The sequence below is a fragment of the Macrobrachium rosenbergii genome, chromosome 20 (assembly GCF_040412425.1).
Source record: "Macrobrachium rosenbergii isolate ZJJX-2024 chromosome 20, ASM4041242v1, whole genome shotgun sequence".
Taxonomy (NCBI): domain Eukaryota; kingdom Metazoa; phylum Arthropoda; class Malacostraca; order Decapoda; family Palaemonidae; genus Macrobrachium; species Macrobrachium rosenbergii.
Window position 1 is genome coordinate 35,356,932 of NC_089760.1, and position 25,569 is coordinate 35,382,500.

The 25,569-nt window shown below is 35.2% G+C and overlaps 1 protein-coding gene across 5 annotated transcripts in view; it reads left to right on the forward strand.

Moving 5' to 3' along the window:
- Positions 1 to 25,569, forward strand: part of LOC136849253 (prohormone-4) — a 393,569-nt gene that overhangs the window by 99,657 nt on the left and 268,343 nt on the right. For 2 of the 5 annotated variants that reach the window (XM_067122524.1, XM_067122525.1), the window contains exon 1: positions 21,311 to 21,814. The exons of 1 other annotated variant lie outside the window; for it this stretch is intronic. In XM_067122524.1, coding sequence (XP_066978625.1) covers positions 21,694 to 21,814 — 121 coding nt within the window. In that variant the 5' untranslated portion in view covers positions 21,311 to 21,693. Of the gene's footprint in view, positions 1 to 21,268; positions 21,815 to 25,569 lie in introns of those variants that run through there. 2 more of the 5 variants (XM_067122526.1, XM_067122528.1) reach the window with 2 other exon arrangements.

The following is a 25,569-nucleotide window of genomic DNA, read 5'->3' on the forward strand; positions in this document are numbered from 1 at the left end:
AAGTGAACTTTATCCACTTTTGTAAACGTTTTTAAATTGAGTTTAGTAAGTCAAAGTCACAAATAAGAGCCTAGGAAACATTCTGCCGGCTTTATGATGCAAAAAAATAATGGGGTCATTGATTAACAACGAACGAAATACGCTAACAGATCATTCGCTCCATACGGTTGATATATTATATCCACATTGCCGCCATCTTACATGTTAACATATTATTAATAATAGAAGTGAGGTGACTATTGACAGGTCGACTTCTGCTCAGTGAGCGTCTTTTATTGAGGTTAATCGATGCTTTAGGGTCTGTTGCTTGAAGCAGGTGGTTATGTATGATCGAAGACAACGGATGCGTCGTAATGCTGTTAAAGTCGTACGGTAGCTCTCAAATTTGCACCCAAGAAACTTGTCCAATAAAAAAAAAAAGAGATCATTTCTCGTTATCTGTAAAAGAAAACTATTGAGATGGCTTTGTGTCTGTCCATCCGTCCTCAGATCTTAAAAACTACTGAGGCTAGAGAGATGCAAATTGGTATGTTGATCATCCACCCTCCAATCATCAAACATACCAAATTGCAGCCCTCTAGCCTCAGTAGTTCTTATTTTATTTAAAGTTAAAGTTAGCCTTGATCGTGCGCCTGGCTGTCTGTGGCTGAAAGTTTCATACAGCATTATACGCTGTACAGAAAAGTATATTGTGTCGAAGTTTTTTACTTGTTGGCTTTCTGATCAGAATTCTGGCCGATGAGATATGACGTTATACAGAAATAAATGAAAAACTCGATTTACATTCATGGAATTGTTATCTTTATCTTACAACATGCATGGATTTAATGACTCTTGTCATGTCCGATGTTTAAATCATGAAATTATTCATATAATTTTTGGATAATATTTATGGATTTATTAAATGAGTCGTATCAGTTTGTGCGTTGAGATGATAATATTTAATTAATTAGTGATAAGCTAATTGACATGGTTTGATTTTTTTTTATTAATGCTTATGCCGACACATTCATGATTCATTAATTGAAAATAACTGTCGGCTCATTATAGGTGATAATCATAGATTCATTCACCGTAATATTTATTGGGCAATATACACCTCATACTAATGGGGTTATACCTCGGTAATGATATGGGTCACCCATGGATAATATTCATGTGTTCATGGCCTTTCTTCAGTCCCGTTGTTTACTGAGTTGCTAATTAATACTTAAAATTTAACAATATACGATACATACAGTTTTATGTGAGAGGCGGCTGTGGGTTGGAATATAATTTCTAAATTAATGGTGAGAAGGTCATTGAAACCTGCCTCACAAAGCCAGCGACAGCCATAGGCGGGCAGTGCTGTCAGTGCGCCACAAGCGGTGCACTGTAGGCTTTACTTAAGGTTCTTTGCAGCATCCGTTCGGCCCCTAGCTTCAACCCCTTTCATTCCTCTTACTGTACCTCCGTTCATATTCTCGTTTTTCATCTTTCTTGCCACCCTCTTCTATCAGTTGTTTCATAGTGCAACTGCGAGGTTTTCCTCCTGTTACGCCTTTCGAACCTTTCTACCCTCAGGTTCTCTGTCAGTGCCGAATGACCTCATAGGTCTCAGCGCTTGGTTCCCGATTTCAATGTTAGTCGGGGTTTGCAGTTACTGAAGCCTTTTTCCCCTAAAAATACATCGTGTCTATGATGACCTTAGCAGTGAATGCGATACCTGGTGGTTAGTTGACTGTTGTAAGTTACTGGCCAGGAGAGAGAAGTTCATTGGCTACATTGCTGAGATCCAGATTGCCAACACTGTTGGGAAAGTATATATATGTATATATATATATATATATATATATATATATATATATATATATATATTTATTTATATATATATATATATATATATATATATATATATTTTTATATATATAAATATAATATATATATATATATATATATATATATATATATATATATATATATATATATATACATATATATATGTTTGTATTTATATGTATGTAAATATAAACAGTATATGGCCTTGATCTTTTACCTCTGCTCTAAGACATTTTCCAGCAGGAACAAAATATTACAAAGAAGACTCAGTTTTACAAGAACAAATAAAAACAGAGGTGTTTTTAGCCATTTAATGCAGTCAAGACCATTACATTTGAGGCAGCTGGCTTTCATGTGAGGATTAATTAAGGTGCTAGATAAAACAAGGAAAGACAAACTTAAGCCCAGGTCTATACACTCTTGACCCCATTCTGCACAAGGTGTTCGAAGGATATTTAAAAGGGGAGACTGAAGAATCTCAGTAATCCTTCTTCCGTGAGTCAACTGTATTTTTATTTCCTTTTGCTGATCCTCTGCTTTCATCATCCCACACTTGCTGCTTTTCCTCTCCATTCTTTTCCTCTCATGTGGCGCCCCCTCCTCCCCCCTCCCCCTACTTTTCCTCTCCATTTCTTTCTTCTCCCATCTGACTTTTCACCTTCTCCTAACAGTTGTTTCATTGTGCAACTGCGAGGTTTTTCTCCTGTTACACCTTTCAAACCCTTGTACTCTCATTTTCCAACTTCGGGCTGAATGACCTCATAGGTCCCAGTGCTTTGGCCTTTTGCCTAAATTTTGTATTTCGACTCCGATTTATTAGAAAATAGGCTATTATTGCAGAAAAGAATATATATATATATATATATATATATATATATATATATATATATATATATATATATATATATATATATATATTTTTTTCTTCTTCTTCTTCTCTTTTTTTTCGTGTGAAATAGATCCCGAAGCGCAAGAAAGAAATTGCTCCTAAAAGCCAGATCGCAGCTCAAAAGCCTCCTGTTGGCAAAGAATCGGTGCTGTTTGTAGGGCAAACAGGACGATCCGCTTAGCTAATGACACGGGATCGTATGTTTTTACAATTTGCTCTTCCTTCTTCTTCTTCTTCTTCTTCTTCTTCTTCTTCTTCTTCTTCTTCTTCTTCTTCTTCTTCTTCTTCTTCTTCCGATCTTGGCTCCGTCTTTGATCAAATAAGATAAGAAATTCGAGAAGGGATAGGCGAGTTCCTGATTGTTGTTTGTGAAAATTTTATGTAAAAAAAAGACGAAAGAGCGACATGGAGATCATGGTGGATGTTTATTTTTTCATATGCTCTTCATTTGCTTGTTGGCTTACACACGCACACATATACTCTATATATAGATTATGTATATATAGATATGTTTATATATAAATTTATAATATATATATATATATATATATATAGTATATATATATATATATATATATATATATATATATATATATATATATATATATATATATATATATATATATATATATATACATACATACATACATACATACATATATATATATATATATATATATACACACATATATATTATTATATATGTGTGTGTATAGTATATATAAATGCACACACACGCGCTTACATTTAACAACTGAGTTAATATTTGCAAATTCCTGTTTGAATTATTTCCTTTATTTCTTCCACGTTCACCGATTCTGAGCGTTATCTATGTCAAAGTAATCTGTGTCTTGACAGAAAGATATTAAAGTTTTTGAAGTTTCTTACGTTTTTCCATGACATACAAATTCATTTCGGAAAGGCAGCTTCATGACATTAAATTCCTGTAGACGCAAACCGTTGCGCTTGACAGTAGTTATATGTGTGTGACTGTTGAGCCTTCTTGTAAATGGAAAAATCTGAGGCGCCACGTTGAAGAAGGTTAAAAACGGGACATTTTTTTGAATCTGACAAAAATAGCTTCAGAGTTTGCATAGCTTAGAAACGTTTTATGTTTATTATTTTGATAGATAGAATAATTTTTTTTTTAAATGAAAGTTCTTCGGGCATATATTAAGGTAATAGACCTGTTTGGCCGTCATCACACCTGTAAAATTTAGAAAACCCCTTTTCTCAGAAACTATTAAAAAATAACCTTTTGATAATAAGGCAACGTATTTTGATTTTCTTGTAATATGAGAGTTCTTCGTCCATATTGTGAAATGATAACGAAAATTTTATCCCATGTTGCCACCGGATTCTGAAAAACTTCAATTTTTTTTTATTAAAAATCTGCACAACCGAAGAGTAATAATGTTATCAAGGTAACAAAATGCTCGCCTGACCACAGAGGTTATTCTGGTTTATCTGTGACGCTGTTAAAGTTTACTTGACTCTGCTTAAAAAATATGTTCCGAAAAGGTTCAAGTCATTGTTGCTCATTTTTTCAGTGACTTCAGTTATGAAGTTCATTCTGGAGTGTAGATGAGAAAAACTTTTGTTGAGGAAAGGTCAGAATGTAACTACGTCTACCCCGTTGTTTTCATTCCACCATATTTTTACTTCTTCTTTTCCATCCTGTGTTATGGGTTCGATTCCATTCGAACTACGCTAAGATATTCATAAATTATCTACATATATATTATATATATGCATATACTGTATGTATACGTATATATATATATATATATATATATATATATATATATATATATATATATATATATATATATATATATATATATATATATATATATATAAGATATGTACATATACACATGTGTGTGTATGTAAGTTTGTATAAACAATTGTACCCAAAAACCTATACCAAATCGCCTTGGAGATTTCATCTTTAAGGAATCAGAATCAGGCAATTAAAGAGATGTAGCTTATTAGGATTTCAAAAGGATTTCGGCTTCTAATATACTCAGGAAGCTGATGGCGGGAATCTCAGAGTCCGTCAGCGGAGATTCCCGGAGAATATTGGCTTTGGAATCTCGCTTTCAGAATGAAACCGTTCCGACGGGATTAAAATCGTCTTGTCTGGATTCCAAGTCGAGATAGCTGTCGGAGCAGAAATCCTGAATTTGGAATTTACAGAGTCTCTCTCTCTCTCTCTCTCTCTCTCTCTCTCTCTCTCTCTCTCTCTCTCTCTCTCTCACAGAGGTTAAGATATACTACATGATTTATATTTTGTAGTGAGAATCTGGAAAAATAGGAAACATTCGTTTACCTCTATATTTGAACTGCCTCTCTTATACACAGAAATATATACATACATACATATTATATGTGTATATATGTGTGTATGTATGTATACATACATACATACATACATACATACGTATATACGTTAATATGTATGTATGTACTGTATGTATATATATATATATATATATATATATATATATATATATATATATATATATATATATATATATGATATGTGTGAGTGTATGTAGGAATATATATATATATATATATATATATATATATATATATATATATATATATATATATATATATATATATATATATTATTTATGTGTATGTATGTATGTATGTAGGTATGTATGGTATGTTTGTGTATATGTGATGGTGAGAGGTGCTTGGTCTCGATATGGTTTTCAGTAGTTATGTTTCAAATAAAGAGATTGGTTTATTTATTTTATAACTCTAGATAGCGTTGACGTTCACTTAAGAGATATATTGTAAAAATGGAGATATCTGACTGAAAAAATATTGACCTTAAGAGTAATTTATAACAAAGTAAATATAGTTTCCATATGGTGAAATTTACAAGCAGAACACTAAAGACGGTATAAAAGGCCAGGTGTTACTAGTAAAACGCTCAACTTTATACTTAAAAGAGAAATCGTTGTAGGTAAAAGGCGTATGATATATGGTGAATTGGAGCATTTTTAAGTCTAAAGTAAAAAATGAGATTTCTTTGTAGTTGTTCCTAACATTTTTGATGGCGACCTAAAATGTTTATGCCTGCGTGCGACATAAGTAGGCATAAAATCATTTTTCAATTTCCTCATATGATTTCTTTTGTAAGTAATGTATCCAAGATACGGAAAATGGTGTATATTAATTATGAAAAAATGAGAGGGACAATATTTCATCATCATAAATAAATGGCGATTTTTGAGAAAACATTGAAAATGCATTTACTTATTTATGATCTGAAATTACGCTTGAATTTTAAATAACGAGAGAGAGAGAGAGAGAGAGAGAGAGAGAGAGAGAGAGAGAGAGAGAGAGAGAGAGAGAGAGAGAGAGAGATTAAGTGTCAAAGAAATCGACCGTATATCATTGAAATCAATTCTTTCGGAATTTTATTTCATCTGCCCTTAAAATTTTATGCTCCTGACGAACTTTATTTCAAAGTCATTCTGTAGATAAGATTCACCTTTGTTAATGTGTAGATTAAATGAGTACCCAGTTGTCTAAACTACTGCGCCTCCCATGAAATTTGTCCCCAGGACAACAGATTTATGAAAGCTTTACTGTCGCAGGTCGGTTTTCCTTTGTGAAACTTTATAAAAAATGAAGTCCACGGTTCCTTTTGCTTCTGCAGATCGAAATGAAATGATTCTTGGATTGGAATCTGCACGATTTGTTTCTGTGAATTCCTGACATTTGTGGCTTCGTCTGGGGTCTCAACTTCTTCGCTGAAAAGGGTTCTGGACTACATTCATTTCATTCTTTAACTGGCATTCAGGGTCACAACTCTTCCAATTATCTTTTCAGCATTTTCAAACATTTTAATAAAAGATGGTCTGGATATATAAAAATAGTGTCTTCTAGAATTGTATTTAGGGGCCATAATGACACCGTAGGGGGCTAGTGCCTTGAGTGCACCTCATGCAGTGCACTGTAGGCATTACTAAAGGTTCTTTGCAGCGTGCCTTCGGCCCCTAGCTGCAACCCGTTTCGTTCCTTTTACTGTACCTCCTTTCATATTCTCTTTCTTCATCAATTCAATTCAGGGGCATAATGACAGTTATTAGTTTTGTCCGAGGTTTACCTGTCTTCATACAGGTAGGATTTATGATGTAAATAACTGAGTTCTGTGTATGTTTACAAACGTGAGGTCTTTAGCAACGAAGGCTGAAGGTGACACAATAGGCCAATATGGAAAAATGGAAAAAAACAAAGGATACAGCACTATCTTTCATGAGGTTCCCCGTAGGGGGGTAGCGCCGTCAGTGCACCTCGTGCGGTGCACTTTAGGCATTACCTAAGGTTCTTTGCAGCGTACCGCCGGCCCCTAGCTACAACCCCTTTCATTCCTCTTACTGTACCTTCTTTCATATTCTCTTTCTTCCATCTTACTTTCCATCCTCTCCCAATAATTGATTCATAGCGCAGCTGCGAGGTTTTCCTCGTTACACCTTTCAAACCTTCTACTGTCAATTTCCATTTCAGCGCTGAAAGACCTCATAGGCCCCAGTGCTTGGCCTTTAGCCTAAATTCTATGTTCAATTCAATTCTTTCATGAGGTTGTCAACTAGGTTTATTTTGTAATCGTGCATATCGCTAGGTCTCCATTTCTGAAGGATTCTTAGTCAGCATACACTGCTCCAGTTCAAGGTAGATGATACGGAAAATGGAATCCTTTCGGGAGAAAAAAATGCGCCGAAGTTTCTTCGGCGCAATCGAGTGTTCTTTACGCTGCTACAGCGTATAATCAAGGCCACCTAAAATAGGTCTATCTTTCGGTGGTCTCGGTATAATGCCGTATGAGCTGCGGCCCATGAAACTTTAACCACTGCCCGGTGGTGGCTTATCCTATATCGTTGCCAGAAGCACGATTATGGCTAAATTTAACCTTAAATAAAATAAAAACCATTTTGGCTTGAGGGCTGCAATTTGGTATGCTTGATGACTGGAGGGTGGATGATCAACATACCAATTTGCATCCCTCTAGCCTCAGTAGTTTTTAAGATCTGAGGGCGGACAGAAAAAGTGCGGACAGAATAAAGTGCGGACGGACAGACAAAGCCGGCCCAATAGTTTTCTTTTACAGAAAACTAAAACTCAAGATAGATGAACCAAACGTTAGAATGTGTGACTGAATGACGCCTTCGGCTTTAATACTTAAAGGTTCGCTAACAATGTGGTAAATTAACTAGAAAAGGCTAAAGATATAGTAAAGGTCGACTCTAGCTGATTCATTGTGATTCTAAGGGCTATGGAATTCGTGTTAATGTACAGTTGGAACGAAGTTCAGTTTAAGAATCATAGTCAGTAAGTATTGGTTGGGTCATTCGGAAGTGATATTCAAGTTAAGTTGTAGTTATGTGAAGATTTAAAAGTAATCCTCTCGTGCAGTGCTGATGTAGTCACTCAAGGTTGTAATTTTGGGACATCTAATATTAATGAAGCCATTCACGGTAAAAACTTAAATGGATAATATTGATAGAGTTATTCACAGGTAATACTCTTGGGTAATAGGAAGGGTGGTTATTCAGAAGTAATAATGTTTGGCAATATTAATGGTAATATTCTGATGTATGATCATTAGCAATGTTAATAGCGGTTCTTGGTAGGTAGTACGTGCAGGTAGCACTAGTCTTATTGTCATATAAAAAAGGTATTACATGGTAATATTAATCGGGTTATTCACAGATAATACTTAGGAGTAATATAAATTTGGCTATTCAGAGGTAATATTCACATGTGGTTATTGTGATGCATCAGAGGTAATATTCTTTGGTAGCGCTGATGGAAGTTCTAGAAATAATATTCATGGTAGCTATAGTGATGTCACTGTCACTCGGAGGTAATACTCATGAACTGTAATATTGGTGGTAATCAGGAGGTATTCCTCATCCTCAGTAATTAAGAGGTATAACTCACGAATTGGGTTAATGAGGTAATTTTGTGGTAGTAGTTTAGGTGGTAATAGTCTCATTCATAGGTAACTGAGTAGTCAATGCTTACATGTTCATTCACACTATAACGCTGGTAATCATTATTCAGAGGCGATGCTATTGGACTGAGATGATTGCGCTATCCAGAAGTGCTGACTGAATTATTCTGGGGTATTTTCAACTAATATCCGTCTGTTGTTGTCTTTCATTTTTGTCTTTATGGATAACTGAACTATGCCTTACTTTTAGTTAGGTTTTCCAAATCTACCTTGATATTACGGATCTAAAAATTCACATTATTTGCTCATGGTTAAACTTTATAATATAATAATAATAATAATAATAATAATAATAATAATAATAATAATAATAATAATAATAATAATAATAATAATAATAAGCTGTAGGAGCAGTCGAAAGTTATTGTTCATCGGCCTGAGTCGCTGAATGGTTTCCTATTGCAATAATTAAACCCAATATTATTCTCCTTCCTAAACAATTCATGCAGCAGAAACGGATCCTGAGTTTGATAAAGGTAAGATTGCCAGTGAATACTAATATTACTCTAAGAATAGGACTATTAATTTAGTTTAGCAAACAGAAGACTCAGCTGATTCAACAACGATATCCCCGGTTGTTCTAAACTGCATTTAGGTTGATTAGTTCTCCGTTGATATGTAGGTGGGATAAAATTTATATAATGTATTTCTCCGCGCAAATGGAAGGTTGATTTACATAAACGTCATGCACCGGATATATTGTTGGTTACTCATCCCAATACAGACCAAATCCAAGGTGCCCTAACATCACTGATCCGAAGACCAGTCGTGTGGCAAACGCTATTACTGTCGATGCTGTGAGCTGTATACTTACCTAACTGGGGAAAGCGTTTGATTAGTAGAAGCGGCGGATGAGTATGTCCAGTACTTGTTTTGCTGCAGATATTCAATAACTGGTTTTTTCAAGACTTCATTTTGGCTCGTACGTTGTACTTAGGCTTCGTATCTTTGGAGATCTTTCATTTCTTGCCACTGTCAGAATATCCTATTGATAAAATCAATATCTCCTGAATATTTGTTGAAGGATATTATCGAAAGATTTCTGTACCAGGGCAGTAATATAAGAGTATAAGATCTCACTCTTGTCGACTGCTAAAGAAGACTATTTGAGAGATATGCTGAGAACTATACGGCGATTTTTTGCATTTCTTGTCACTGTCAAAATATCCTAATGATAAAATCAATATCTTCAGAATATTCGTCGAAGGCCAATATCGGAAGTTTTCTGGACCAAGACAAAAATATAAGAATGTAAGATCTCACTGCTTTTGCTTTCCCAGCCTCGTTTGGAGGTACTGCCGCTCCCACCGGACACCTAATGTATGCCACAAGTTGTAGCATTGGCGAGAGGAACTTGTCCGCCCACGGTATTTTTCACATGCCATATTGATCTGACTCATTCCCCCTCTTATAACAGAACAATTGCGATGTCCTCCACTTAGACGGAGTGCAGTCAGGAAGCTTTGAACTCTGTTTTCACTAAATAATTCCCGTCAGTGCGCCTCACATGGTGCACTGTATGCAGTACTAAAGGTCTTTGCAGCGTGCCTTCGGACCCTAGCAGCAACCCCCTTCATTCCTTTTACTGTACCTCCATTCATATTATCTTTCTTTCATCTTGCTATCCACCCTTTCCTTACAATTATTTCCTGGTGCAACTGCGAGGTTTTCCTCCTGTTACACCTTTCAAACCTACCTACTCTCAATTTCCTTTCCAGCGCTGAATGACCTCATAGGTCCCAGTGCTTGGCCATTGGCCTAAACTCTATATTCCATTCCATTCACTAAATAATACTTTAGTGATGTAAATTAACTAGCTAAAATGTGATTTTATTTTCGTGCACTAAAAAGGTGACGCTTAAAAAAAAAAAAAGATGAAAAGGCTTTGATGAGATGCTCTGATTAACGGAAAAGAAAGACACCTTTGTTGCCTGTTTTTCTCATAAGAAAAAAATTACTCACCTAAAGAACAGAGAGCAGAGATTTTTCTTATGAAGATAATTCATAATTATTATTTATAGGAAAAAGAGACTTATTTCTCGCGTGTTACGAACTTTTTGATACAGTTTTTTAGTTGTAAAATCAAGTGAAATATTAACTTGATATTATTAATAATTATGAAATACATAATTTTCCGAATTAAACTCCGTAGGGAAGTAGTGCCGTATGTGCACCTCATGCGGTGCACTGTGGGCATTACTTATGGTCCTCTGCAGCGTCCCTTTGACCACTAGCTACAACCCCTCCTCATTCTTTTTACTGTACCTCCGTTCACATTCTCTTTCTTCCATCTTACTCTCCACCCTCTCCTGACAGTCGATTTATAGTGCAACTTCGAGGTTTTCCTTCGGTTGCACCTTTCAGACCTTTTTACTGTCAGTTTCCGTTTCAGCGCTGAATGACCTCAAAGGTCCCAGCGCTTGGCTTTTGGCCTAAACCTTATATTCTATTCTATTCCGAATTGAGTAGCAGAGTTTGGATTTATATTGTAGACAAACTTTTAGCTTGAAGATTTTAATGATTTCTGTAATGGAATGGAATAATCTCAAAGTCTTCTGTCTGTCTCTATTTATTGTATCAGGTTGAAACATTTTTGTAAATTAAGGCAAATTGGTGGAATATTCCCTCCTCTCTTTCTCAGTAGTTAAATTGTACCAAATCCTTTCTCTTGGTACATACACCAGATTAACTGTCGGAAACTATTTTCTCCCCTTCTGTTTTGCTTTGCCAATAAATTTGTGCTAAAAAATGTAATTAAATTATTTTTTAGCCGTGGCTGTCTATGGGGAGGATGGCCTATGCCATCTCTCTCTCTCTCTCTCTCTCTCTCTCTCTCTCTCTCTATCGGTAAATTTACTCTTAGTTATTTGTTAGCATCAAGGCAATTTTGTACATAGCTTAAAATACTTCACTACAACAGTGTTTATCCAGCAACAGATATCAAAGACATTTTCCCTACTGGAAATTATTGTAGGACATTATCTTTTATACAATTTTTACAGTATTGTTGGACCCATATTGTATGAAAATGTTCCTTAGACTTCGAAAGTCTTCACAAATGAGAAATTGACGCGCCGTAGACTTTATAAGGTTTAAAATTTGTCAACTTTACTAAAATGACTGCGAAAATAATTTAATATATCAGCTGATCGTGACGGGGTTAGTAAATGATTAATGTGGGAGAGAATTTAATACTGAGCCGATTAATGAAACAGAATTAATAATCATAATCATATGTTTTTGGGTGAATCGAATTGGTTTTCATTGCAGTTAGATGTTAACGGTGTTAATGGCGTATTCTCTGAATAGATATTAGGTTAATTAATGAGAGTCCATTTCAAATTGAGATCACTCTTTAAAATATTTCGCTAATTTGACGGCTATTGAAATGTATTTGACTCGTACTAGAATATGGATGCATCAACATGTTCAGTAGATAATATTGTTTGTTTGAGGGCGTCATATTGCCTTTTAATTTTTATTATATTGTGTCTTTTTTTTTAGGGCAAAGAGACGGGCAGTTACAAGTCCTTATCAAGATGTACTCTTATGGATTAGGGAAATATAAGATTAGTAAACGATGAGATAATTGAACAGAATTCTTATTATTTGATATCATCACTTTCTCGTGATCTTAAATGGGAAAAATAAACCGCAGTAGTATGTATGTATGTAGTATATTGCTGTATATAGGAAACTTTCGCCGACTTGATCAGTTGGACTCCTCAGCCTGAATAATCAGGCGGAAGAGGCCAACTGATCAAGTTGACGAAAGCTTCCTGTACGTAGCAATATACTACATACATGTTACTGAGATCTTTATTTTTCCAGTATTTTTATTCTTTCCTTTTGCTGCGGAAGTCTTCCTAAAGAAGAGAAAAGAATAGCTCTGACTTTTCTAATTGAAAGGGGAAAGAGTACATGGAGTATTCTTTCCCATGTACTTCCTCCATGTTTCTGGGAAACATGGAGGAAAAATCCCCTGCTTGGGTAAAATAAAAAAAACCTCTTACTTATCAATTTACATTTGATATGCTAACAGTTTGCCATTTTCGAATGGATTATTTGCAGTGGTATTCGGAGCCGTTCTAATCTCCCCCTGAATAGTGTCATCGTCGACGTACACTATATTCCCATCATCATCATTTATTTTTCCGCCTCGGGATTTCCAGTCAATCTCTGTTCCTTACGTTTTCCAGTCCAGAGAGAAAGAAGAAACAACACTTCTTATTTATTAGTCTTTCTCTTCCATTTACCTAGTATTCATCTTCTTGTCATTACTCACTCACTCTTTTGAGTTCCTGGGCCTCGTTGGGAACCACTCCCAACACCAGACTCCGATGATCTGTTGCAAGTTCTTGAGCAACAAATAACTGCATCATTCAGTCACTTCGTTCCTGCCTTGTCTGTCAGTCTCGTAGTTTCAGGTGCCTTGCGCCGATATTGTTTGCTTTTGAGTAATGTATCCTATCATAAACTGAAGTACCTGTCGCGTAATTTATCTTCAGTATTTTTGGATCTCTATGAGCCACAATGCTCGTTTTTCGTGCGATAGACTAATTGTCTTGTGATACAGTTCGTGTTCCATACCTTAAACAAGGTCTCACCTCCCACAATAGGTTCTACATCTCAAGTGACAGTTTTGTATTGTCTACAGGCTTATTTCTCCCTATTTGGATATCTTGTTGCCCTTTCTTTGTTCGTACACTCTTTTAAAGCTTCTCATTATCCTTATTTTCCATCTTTTAATTTTTATTTATCTACCCAATAGATTTCATATCCCAATTATCCTAGAGCATTTTTCATCTTTTGTATTATTATCTTCCAATAATTTTGTAATCATCCATCAGGTTTCATGTTTTTTTATCCATACTGCTTCCGATTTTGCATTAGGATTATAATTATCATCCTTCAGGTTTCCTACTACTCCCTAAGTTTCTTCTATATTCATGGTTTCGAATGATCAAATCAATTTCTTTCTCATCGAGAGAGTTTTCCAAATGTGTAAAAATCCGTCCTGTTAAATTTTATCCTGCTAGGATTCTCGCCATTAGCTGGACCCCACTCTGTCAAACATGTCCTTCGTTTTTCCTCATGCAAATATATTCCTTGTGAAGTGGTAGGTTTCATCAGTCACTGGTTTTTTAACGTTTACTAGAGCTTTCGTTCGTGGTAGGTCTTTCGCTTTTTGTTTACGTTTTACATTTTATTTCATTTCTCTTTTGTCTTTTTGCGTTACGGTTTCCTCTGATTTTTATACCTTTTCTCCTGTTACTTTGCGTATTATGCTTTTCTCTTGACGTATTCGCTTATTAACTCTGCTTCATTATTATTTATTAGTGTATTTGTTTTGGGGGGTTTTATATCAGTATCTCAAAATTAGTGGCTACTCTTCCATCCATTTTGCTATAATTTTCTGGATTTCAGCCATCCAGACTTCTATAAACTAATAAGATTGCCATCCGTCCATATTAATAAAACGTTTTATAAATGATTAAAGGATTTATTTTCTAGTGATTACCTGAGTAAATTAACAACCAATATTTTTGGAATCTTTTATTAGTCTTTCTTTGGTATTTACTGGGTTTCCACACGTCTAAGTTCCTTGCTACCCAGTCAGTTTTTTTACATGTTTAGTTTTCTGCAACAGAAAACTATTGTCCGGCTTTGTCTGTCCATCCCCACTTTTTTCTGTCCGCCCTCAGATCTGTAATACTATTGAGGCTAGAGGGCTGCAAATTGTTATGTTGATCATCCACCCCCTAATTATCAAACATACCAAATTGAAGCCCTCTAGACTCAGTAGTTTTTATTTTATTTAAGGTTAAAGGTAGCCATAATCGTGCTTCTGGCAACGCAACCGCACAGGCCACCACGGCTGGCTTAGAGTTTCATGGGCCGCGGCTCTTACAGCATTATACCGAGACCACAGAAAGATAGATCTGTTTTCGGCGGCCTTCATTATGCGCTGTACAGAAAACTCGATTTCGCCGAAGAAACTCCGGCGCATTTTTTACTTTTTTTGTTGTCTTTTCTTCTTGTGATTAAGCTCACCAAGTGTCACATTAAATCTCAATGTCTTCAACCACATACTCGGTTGACTGTCAAGAGCATTTTTTTATGCATTGTCCCTTACATCAGTCTCCTGATGTCCCTTGTCGGTCTCTAAATTTTAATGGTCGTGGGGACTTGTATGTTTGAACATCGTGTGGCTTTCATTTGTGGTTCCTGACATTCATTGATTCGTCTCTATTCCAGGTGTCTTCAGATACTGAATCACTTTTATTATGCATCAGATGGTCGTGTCATTTTCTTGCTGATTCCTGTCACACAGGTTTCATATCATTCATCAGGAGTCTGCCATCCACAGGGCTTCTTTTCATCTCCCGGGTCGCTGTGACAATCAGGACCCTCCCACCTTAAGGGTAAAATCACATTAATTTTCGTCTGGTTACTTATGACACATAAGGTATCTGTACATGATCTGAGTATCTTGTTATGATTGAGTTATTTATGTTTTCTGTCATCAGCCGTTTTTGCCATTTTTATTTTTTTCTGATGAAGCTCCCGAAATATCATGTATTTCTCTGATAACCCAGTGATATATACTTTGAAGTTTTGAATCTGATGCGGTAATCATTTCAACCGGGTATTCATGAACTACAAATATTGGCCTCGTATGTAAGTGAAAATCAAATGTTCATGTTATTGACACATGTGTGTAAGTGTATATATAAATATAATATAATTTATAATATATATATATTATAAATTGTATTATATATATATATATATATATATATTATATACATACATATATATATATATATATATATATATATATATATATATATATATATATATATATATATATATATATATATATATATATATATATATATATACATGCATGTGTCAATAGCCCTACACACACATATACATACATACATATATATATGTGTGTGTATGTGTGTGTATGTATGTGTGTGTGTGTGTGTGTGTAGGGCGGGGGTACATGAACGTTGTTATTCTTATGCTTCTCTTTACACTTAACTTTCCAACACTCACACATTAATACTTCATACAGCTGTCCATCATGACTTTTGAACCAACCGCCCATTAACAATTATTAGTTCTATGATCGACGAGGTTGTCTAGCCATGAAAATCTGATTCATCATAAGTATATTGGACTAAATTATCCGCTGCAGTGTCTTTCCTACAGTGAAACTTGTTTTCATAAATTCAGTTTTGATTTCATCTTGTTTCATTAAAAAGCCTATTAAAAGAATTTGCCCTGTGTCAGAGATTTTTTTAGGGGGAAGGGGTAGGGGGCTGCCATGCCTCTCTCTCTGCCTCAACACTTATCAAAATCAAGGTTTCTTAGCACAAAACTGGTTCTCAATTTCAATCTAGCTTTCTCTCGGCTATATTTCTCATTCCTTACCGTTCGTTCTGTCGTTTCGATTTAGTGTAGCACACACCTGATTGTTGTTATAAACAGCACTAAGGCAGGTTTCTTGATCATGATAGGGGTCACCCCGGATGACTTTGTTTTACAGTGACGTGAGTATTAGATACAGAAACTGAAAGAACTTTGACACCTGTGTGGGAGGAGGTCAATAGAAAGGAGAGAAAATTGAAGGCAGAAAGCAACACTCTTTTCATGGTTTACGATTTTTGTATATATATGTATTTATGTATATATATAGTATATATTTACTAAGTACATATATATATACATATATATATATGTTTGTGTCCGAGTATACATATATATATATATATATATATATATATATATATTTATTATATATATCTATATCTATCTATCTGTCTATCTATCTATGTATCTATGTATCTATGTATCTATCTATGTATCTGTGTATCTATCTATGTATCTATGTATCTATCTATCTATATATATATATATATATATATATATATATATATATATATATATATATATATATATATATATATATATAGGGGGCGTTCATCCTCGACTAAGCGTGGATGTAGCAGTGCCCTCTCTCTGATTTTTCACTGGAGCCACCCCGACATTGAAACACATAGATGTCTCCATGTACACCGTAAGTGTCTTTTCAATAAGAGGTGCACAAGTTTGAAATCGAAGATCATCTCGATTCTTTCTCTCTGAGCCCTCCTCACATTCCACGCTATACACATTCAGGAATATTCCTGGTTATTCTTTTAAGTGTCGGAACCCGTTTGATCTCCAAAGGTCAAACCCATTACAGCCGCCAGTTCTTAGAACCGATCAATGAATTGAATGCATAGCTCGAGTCCCCTCCTCCACTTTTGCTCTTGTGTTTTACTCCCTGTGTGCTTTATGTGTTTAATGGGGCTTCGTCATAAGAGACAGCAATTTTGTAGCTCCATTTTGCCCTACAGAGATTGCCTGCCATGTTAAGCAATGAGTTTTGTCGTGATTACTTTTGGTCTGGTTTGGGCATGGCGTTTCCCCTTTTCGTTGATATCAGCATCTAAACAGGAGATAAAAAAAATTTTGTATGACTGAAAACACAAATAAGTTACCTAGAAGCCTTTATGAAGGGATTCCAAGAATGAAGTTGAATGAAAATATTTCTCCTTTGCTTGATCATGCACAGAACATCCGAAATAATAGCAGAGTGGAGAGGTAAGATAATGTTTTATAACTGTTTATCACACACTTAACATCACTTACATCAAACGTGTAATTGCTCATTTCCCACGCACGCCTTTTGACAGTGGCAGCTAAAACATGGATAAAAAATGGGGATATAAAAACTTCTGCTGATAGGGGGATAGAAGTGGAAGGAATATGAACATTATGACGAACGTAATTGTCTTTGATACAGGAAAAAGAATATTTCAAGAGAAATAGCTTGCGAGTTTGTTACTGGAAAAAAAATATATACGTATACATATACATATGCATATATATATATATATATATATATATATATATATATATATATATATATATATATATATATATATATATATATGTTCTCACAGTTATTAAACCAGAATTATCACTTTTTGCACGGGAAGAACAGCATGATATGGACTATAAATAGATTATAATGCCCTGAGGATGCTTGTTAATGCTTTGGAGTAAAATCGAAAGATCTTGGTGCCTGTTGTTTCACTTTCCTTGAGTCCATATACTGTGGCTATTATATATATATATATATATATATATATATATATATATATATATATATATATATATATTATATATAGTATATATATTTATATATGTGTATATATATTTATATATATATATGTATATATATGTTTATATATATATATATATATATATATATATATATATATATATATATATATATATATATATATATATATATATATATATATATTATATACTTACACATGCATGCTTATATCCAGTGCATGTAGGCTATGCACGTGCGTTGGTTTTGAAAATTGAAAAACCTTTTTGGTGCAAGTCAAGGAAGGATTTACAGTGAAGATCATACGGATGAGCTTAGCAAAAACTGTAGGATGAAATAATGCAACAAGCGGATACATATTTGATATTTATTTTCAGTTTTTTTAAATAACGGCAGTTTTTTTGCTTATTACTATAGCCATTATTATTATTATTATTATTATTATTATTATTATTATTATTATTATTATTATTATTACTTGAGAAATTGAAAACCACGTTGGTTACTTTGTAAAAATGGTACAAAGGTTGTATATTGAACGTTAAGCGTATCACAGTTTTTATAAAAGTAGCTGCCCTTGTCATATATCTATATTAAGATAAACCCACAGGCTTAGATGTATACATGTATATATATATATGTATATTCATATGCACATATATTTTATGTTTGTATATGTGTATATGAATATATTTGTATATATATGTATATATATATATATATATATATATATATATATATATATATATATATATATATATACATACACATACTGGGCAGGTTAATATAGCAAGAAAATTAGTTTTGCCTACCAAAAATCATGAAATTGTCAGCAAATATCACCAGGTTGGAGCAAGCTTAGTTCCTTTCATAATATCGTGAATGGCATTTTAAGATTAAAATTAGGAAAAGGCATACCTTCTATATATACAGAGTATATATATATTATATTATATATATTATATATAATATATATATATATATTATATATATATATATATATATATATATATATATATATATATATATACATATATATATATATATATATATATATATATATATATATATATATATATATATTTTATACATACTGTATATATAGGAGGTATGTTTTCCTAATTTTAATCTTCAAAATGCCATTCACGATATTATGAAAGGAACGAAACTTGCTCCAACCTGGTGATATTTGCTGACAATTTCATGATTTTTGGTAAGCAAAACTAATCTCCTTGCTATATTAACCTGCCCAGAGCTGACATGATTGCATGTCTATCTTTTCATGAAAACATAACTCAGCCGAGAAATGCATTTATGTGACATTTCTCTCGGCGGCTGTAGCACCGTCAGGGAAATGCCTTATTTATTTATTTATTTATGTCTTTATTTATTTATTTATTTATTTATTTATTTATTTATTTATTTATTTATTTATTTATTTATTTATTTATTTATTTTTGGAATGACGTGCGTTGCAGTCTTGTAAGATTACTGTAAATTTGACGTAATGTTGACACTGACGGAACGTCACAGGTAGGAAAGAGTATTTCTATAGCCGTCGTTAGTGTTTTATTGAAAAGTGTCCCTTTTGCAAGAAATCGAACTTTTTTTTTTGGAAGAAAGTAAATTGAATTCAATCCATTTTTGAGGAGCACATGTTGAAGAAAATTCGTCTTGTAAGAACAATGACAGAAGTCAGATTTTTATGGAAGAAGACAGAGTTGAGTTTATTGAGGAGGATAAAAAAAAAATCAGCCCCTTTTGAAAGGGGCACAAATAAAATATAATTCCTACTGGAATTGCACAAATAGAATCCTTTCCTTTTTTGAATGGGGCACAAATAAAATATAATTCCTACTGGAATTGCACAAATAGAACCCATTCCTTTTTTGAAAGGGGCACAAATAAAATATAATTCCTACTGGAATTTGCACAAATAGAATCCATTCCTTTTTTGAAAGGGGCACAAATAAAATATAATTCCTACTGAAATTGCACAAATAGAACCCATTCCTTTTTTGGAAGGGGCACAAATAAAATATAATTCCTGCTGGAATTTGCACAAATAGAATCCATTTCTTTTCTGAAAGGGGCACAAATAAAATATAATTCCTACTGGAATTGCACAAATAGAATCCATTCCTTTTTTGGAAGGGGCACAAATAAAATGTAATTCCTACTGAAATTGCACCAATAGAATCCATTCCTTTTTTGAAACGGGCACAAATAAAATGTAATTCCTACTGGAATTGCAAAGGGACACAAATAAGATATAATTCCTACTGGAATTGCACAAATAGAATCCATTCCTTTCTCAGATTATATTGGAAACTCCTTATGGCATGCGAGATAGTCTCGTTAGTCTGGAAATCCAGGATTAACCCGAGGAAGATAAATGACCTCGAAAGTTCGGAGGGAATGTCCTAATCACACGGAGGATTGGAAAACCCTATTCCATATGAGTTCGGACTTCCAAGACCAGATTCTCACGCCGGGCTCATTATCAAAGGCCCTTGTTTCAAAGGCCTCCTCCTCCCGCGGCCCCACCCATGGAAGAGAATCATCTGAACAGTTTTCCCGTGCCGTTCAAATTCTTCCTTTGTCTTTGCCTTGGGTAAACGCCCACACACACACGCACACACACACATACACACAAACACACACACACAGAGGCGTACATTAAAACGTCTCTGTGTTGAGATGTATGTATATATCGTCAGGTACGGGCGTGTGGGTGTGTGTGGCTCGAGGAAGGTTAGGGCGAGGGGAAGGTGGGGCACCTGGCACTAGACACGCCCAAGTCTGGACTGTTGCACCCCCACCTTCACCTGTTCCCCTCGCTTCTACAACGGAGCATATAATATTCGGAGCAGAGGAATATTCATTCTTATGCTCAGGTGGCAGAAGGCTAATATTCTTCCCCTGGCCACCAGCGCATTGATGATCTTTGGCGCGGGAAAGCAAAACTCTGGAAGCCCCTTTTTGATTGGTTCAGCCTTAGAGCTACTCGGCGGTGATTGGTCGGTCTCTTCCTCGTTAGCGCAGGTCCCTGGGAGCAAACGTATCATTCTGGAAATTTTCGTTACAGTGCCATCAGTATTACTGCCGGTTTTAGTACTTTGTTCAGCACTAAAAAGCATGAGATTTTTTACATGTCGCATGTATTATAAACAACATGTAGAAGGGGATTATATTCTACAGAACAGATTTATTCTACTGTGACCACGTAATGTCAGATGACTTGGACGATGCAATTTGAAACTGGGACGAAGGACTGCGGGAGAAGATATCGACGCTGTGCGGGCCGAGTGGTGTGTGGGGGTGAGAGAAGTGTATATAGTGAAGACTCGCACAGCAAACCAGTGGCGAGAGCCATATTAGAGCGTCCTAGGCTCCCAACTGTTGAACGCCACATCTCCAACCACCTGTGCGGCACCTGTCCCGTCTCCGACCACCTGCTTAGAGAGGAATTCCAGGCACCCAACTTATCGTTTATCGGGCTGCTGGCGTCTATCTAGTTCCTCTTGCTGGAAACCCTTTGAACTCAGTTGGAAGACTTTCAGCTAAAAGACTTAAAAAAAAAGGATCAAACTTTGTTTTGTTTTTACTTGTTGTTGGAAGTTTTCCAGCCTCTTGAAAGTCTTTTGTGTCTTTGTGTGAGTGTTTGTGGTCTCTGGACTTCTGGTTTCGAACTTAATCTTTGGGAGAGACGCTTGATTGGAAAGACAGGTGCTACTAGGAGACATGGGTAGGTTTACAAGCAGTCTGTCAGCTCTCCTGCTGGTTCTGGTCATGGTGACGTCTTCAGCATCAGCCCTTGACATCAGCCACCTCCCTGGACATCGGCAGCACACCAAGAGATCAGGTAAGGGCGTCAGCAAGCTGCTTCAGAGCCGAGATCTGAAGTCATTATCTTTGTCAGGCTGAAACCATTGGACATTTTTCATTAAATTAAAGGAAATACTGCGTGAATTTGTTGTATTTACGCTGGTAAAATAATCCCCATATTTATTTTGCTCATTTTACGAAAAAGAACGGTAAAGATAGTTTAAATAATACTACTTTTTTATCAGTATATTTCTCAGTGGCTCGAAGGTCCTATACTTGTGTATATTTATTTTTTCCTCTTTATTTTATTTCGATTTTAAACACCGATTGCTGCTATGGAATACATGTCTATAAAGAAATTGTTTCATTGTTAGGTATATGTGAACCTCTACGTATATGTTTTCCTGGAAGTAAACTTCGAAAGTAATTCTCTTTCTCTCTGTCTGTCTCTCTCTCTCTCTCCCCAGTCCCCAATCTTTTGACCTGACTACCGTTTTCTGTTTCCCAAAAACTATTTTTGGTACGCGATTCGATTTGTGTTGCTCAATAATTTCATGAAACCAGTATTTTTCATATTTCACATTTTCTCTCTCTCTCTCTCTGTAACTTGGGAGAATTCCTTCGAAGAATTGTCTTGAATGAGTACACTAGAGACTCGTGTTTCCTCTTTATTCCTTGAGTGACCTAGGTACCGCTGTCCTTCGTGCTTGCATGGTGGCAGTAGAGTCCTTTACTGTCCTTCGTGCTTGCTTGTGGACGGGAGGAGAATCCTTCACTGTCCTTCGTGCTTGCTTGTGGACAGGAGGATCCTGAACGTTTTGCAAGGACTTGAGGGTTTCTTGTTGCATAGGCTGTAATTTATACTGTTTTGAAATCGAAAGTTGTATTTCTCTTTATTAAGATTTTGCTATTTTCTGAGAGAATATCTGATGTATTTTTCCTTTTAATTCCCACCCTTAGACTCCCTTTCGATCTCTCTCTATGTACATACATAAGCTTTTAGTTAGTTACCGAATTATTTGGACTTTTGTGCATTTGTTGAACATCCTAATCATTATACTTTACAAAGAAAGAAATTGCCCTGAAAATTGACAGTGGAGTACATAGATAAGCCAAAATGAATTTCACGATTTTAAAAATGACATATATACCTGAAGAAAAATATATCATAAAAATGACATATACTTAAAGAAACACTTTTCAAAATAAAAACAAAGAAACACTTATCAAAATAAAAACGTAACATTAACAGAGATTTAGCAAAAACCTGCATAATGCTAAAAATAGCTAATAAAAAAAGGTGCGATGTGATCGTTTTCTGTAAGAACACCGTACATTCTTGGCAATAAGTTGTAAGTTACTTGTTATGCAACACTTTTCCTGCGTTGCACTGAACCGTCTGTGCATTATCCTTTACCTTACATGCGGTGCACATTATGCATTCTTTGTTATTACTATGTGTTCAGTGAGGTGTGCTGAGCGTTCTTTATGGTGTTATTAGGAGAATATTATACAACTGATGTACATATTATTCTTTGACTTATGGTGTACATTCAGTGTTATATGCTTAACAATTTCAGTCCCCGTAGTGGGGTAGTGCCGTCAGTACACCTCATGCGGTGCACTGTAGGCATTACTTAAGATTCTTTGCAGCGTGCCTTTGACCCCTAGCTTTAACCCCTTTCGCTCCTTTTACTGTACCTCCTTTCATATTTCCTTTCTTCCATCTTACTAACCACCCTCTTCTAACAGTTGATTCATAGTGCAACTGCGAGGTTTTCTTCCTGTTACACTTTTCAAACATTTTACTGTCAGTTTCCGTTTCAGCACTGAATAACCTCATAGGTCCCAGTGCTTGGCCTTTGGCCTAAATTCTGTATTCAGTCATTCATCAACGATTACAGAGTCATACTATACATTCTGTGCATTAGCCGAACACTCCTTCTGCCGTAGTGCGCGTTCTCTATGGTATCCTGTCCTGTACGCCGTACAGTGGACCGAACTCCGCCATAAGGATCATCGCCGTGGCGTTGTTGTATTGTCCGAGGAAGTAGTAAATTAAAGCAAGTAGAGACGCCATTAACGGTCTTTAGCTAATTGGCAGAACAGTTTATAGCGTTCAGGCGGCTGCTGTTATCCGTCTACTCTCTCTCTCTCTCTCTCTCTCTCTCTGTGTGTGTGTGTGTGTGTGTGTGTGGTCCTGTTTCTTGTTTCTTTGGTACTCTCATCGTTGGATTTCGAAGGTTTTGCTGTAGTTTAGTCATTGTGCAGGTTTTGTTGGCTAACTGCCAAGTATCTTAACTTCTTGCTAAATCTACAGAGGCATAGTGGGGTTCCATCTCTTACGGGACTCGAATCTGGGCGCAATCACTGGTCAAACAAGTATCAAGACCAATAGGCCAAGCATATGCAAACGTGTGTATATTACACACACACACACACACACACACACACACACACACACACACATATATATATATATATATATATATATATATATATATATATATATACAGATAGACAGATAGATATCTCACTTCATGACTATAATTCCCTCTCGCCTTTAGGCCAAGCTCTCTCACTGAAAGCCTTGAATCCTAAGGGAATGTAAACGATGAGGCTCCTTGTAATATGGTGAGCTGACGGTAATCTCACTCTTTCTAACGTGTATGTCAAATACCTGGGGATAAGGAAGAAATCTTCACTTACAGTATATATATATATATATATATATATATATATATATATATATATATATATATATATATATATTTTATTTATTTATTTGTATACTAGCATATATAAAAGTAGCGTAGTTTAGTGGTATAGCTTGGGCTTGTGTTTGTAAGGTTCGTGGTACGATCCCTGATTCCTTCACCAGCAGACCCAGCTGTGAAAGAGTCCCAACATCAGGTAAGATTCAAAGGAAGGGAAAGGTGCTGGTAACCTCATCCCAAAAGACCATCTTAAAGCGTGAAAGTTAGTTAATTAATATATATATATATATATATATATATATATATATATATATATATATATATATATATATATATATATATATATATATATATATATATATAATATATATATATATATCTCTCTCAAAAGACCATCTGAAAGCCTTAGAATTAGATAATATGTATGTATGTATATATATATATATATATATATATATATATATATATATATATATATATATATATATATGTAAAGTTTCTGACAAAGAGGGATCGAACCCTGGACTCTCAAATGAAAAGCAAGGGCGCTACCAACTGACCCACATAGGTCATATATGTATATATGAGAGAAAGACAAATAATTGTTGCAATATTGGGGCATTTTCAAATAAACAGATATTTTTAAGGTACAAAGCTCGTATTGCCTGCTTTATGTTAGGGCTCCAAAACAAAAGCCCCTGCATGCATTACTTACTGTTCTTTACAGCGTTCCTTCGGCCCCTAGCTGCAACCCCTTTCATTCCTTTTACTGCACCTCCATTCATATTTCTCTTCCATCTCCTAAAAATGGTCTCATAGCGCAACAGCGAGGTTCTCCTCCTGTTACACCTTTCGAACCTACTCTCAGTTTCCCTTTCAGCGCTGAATGACCTCACAGGCCCCAGCGCATGTTTATGGTCTAAATTCTATATTCTTTTCCATTCCAAGACAAAAGGTATTCGTTTTCTTTGTAAGCTCCTTTATATGCTCACTCCTTTACGTTTCCACGTCACTGAGGACAAAAAGGAGCGCTTATATCCTCATTATTCCTTCGTAAATGAGTCGATACGGCCTT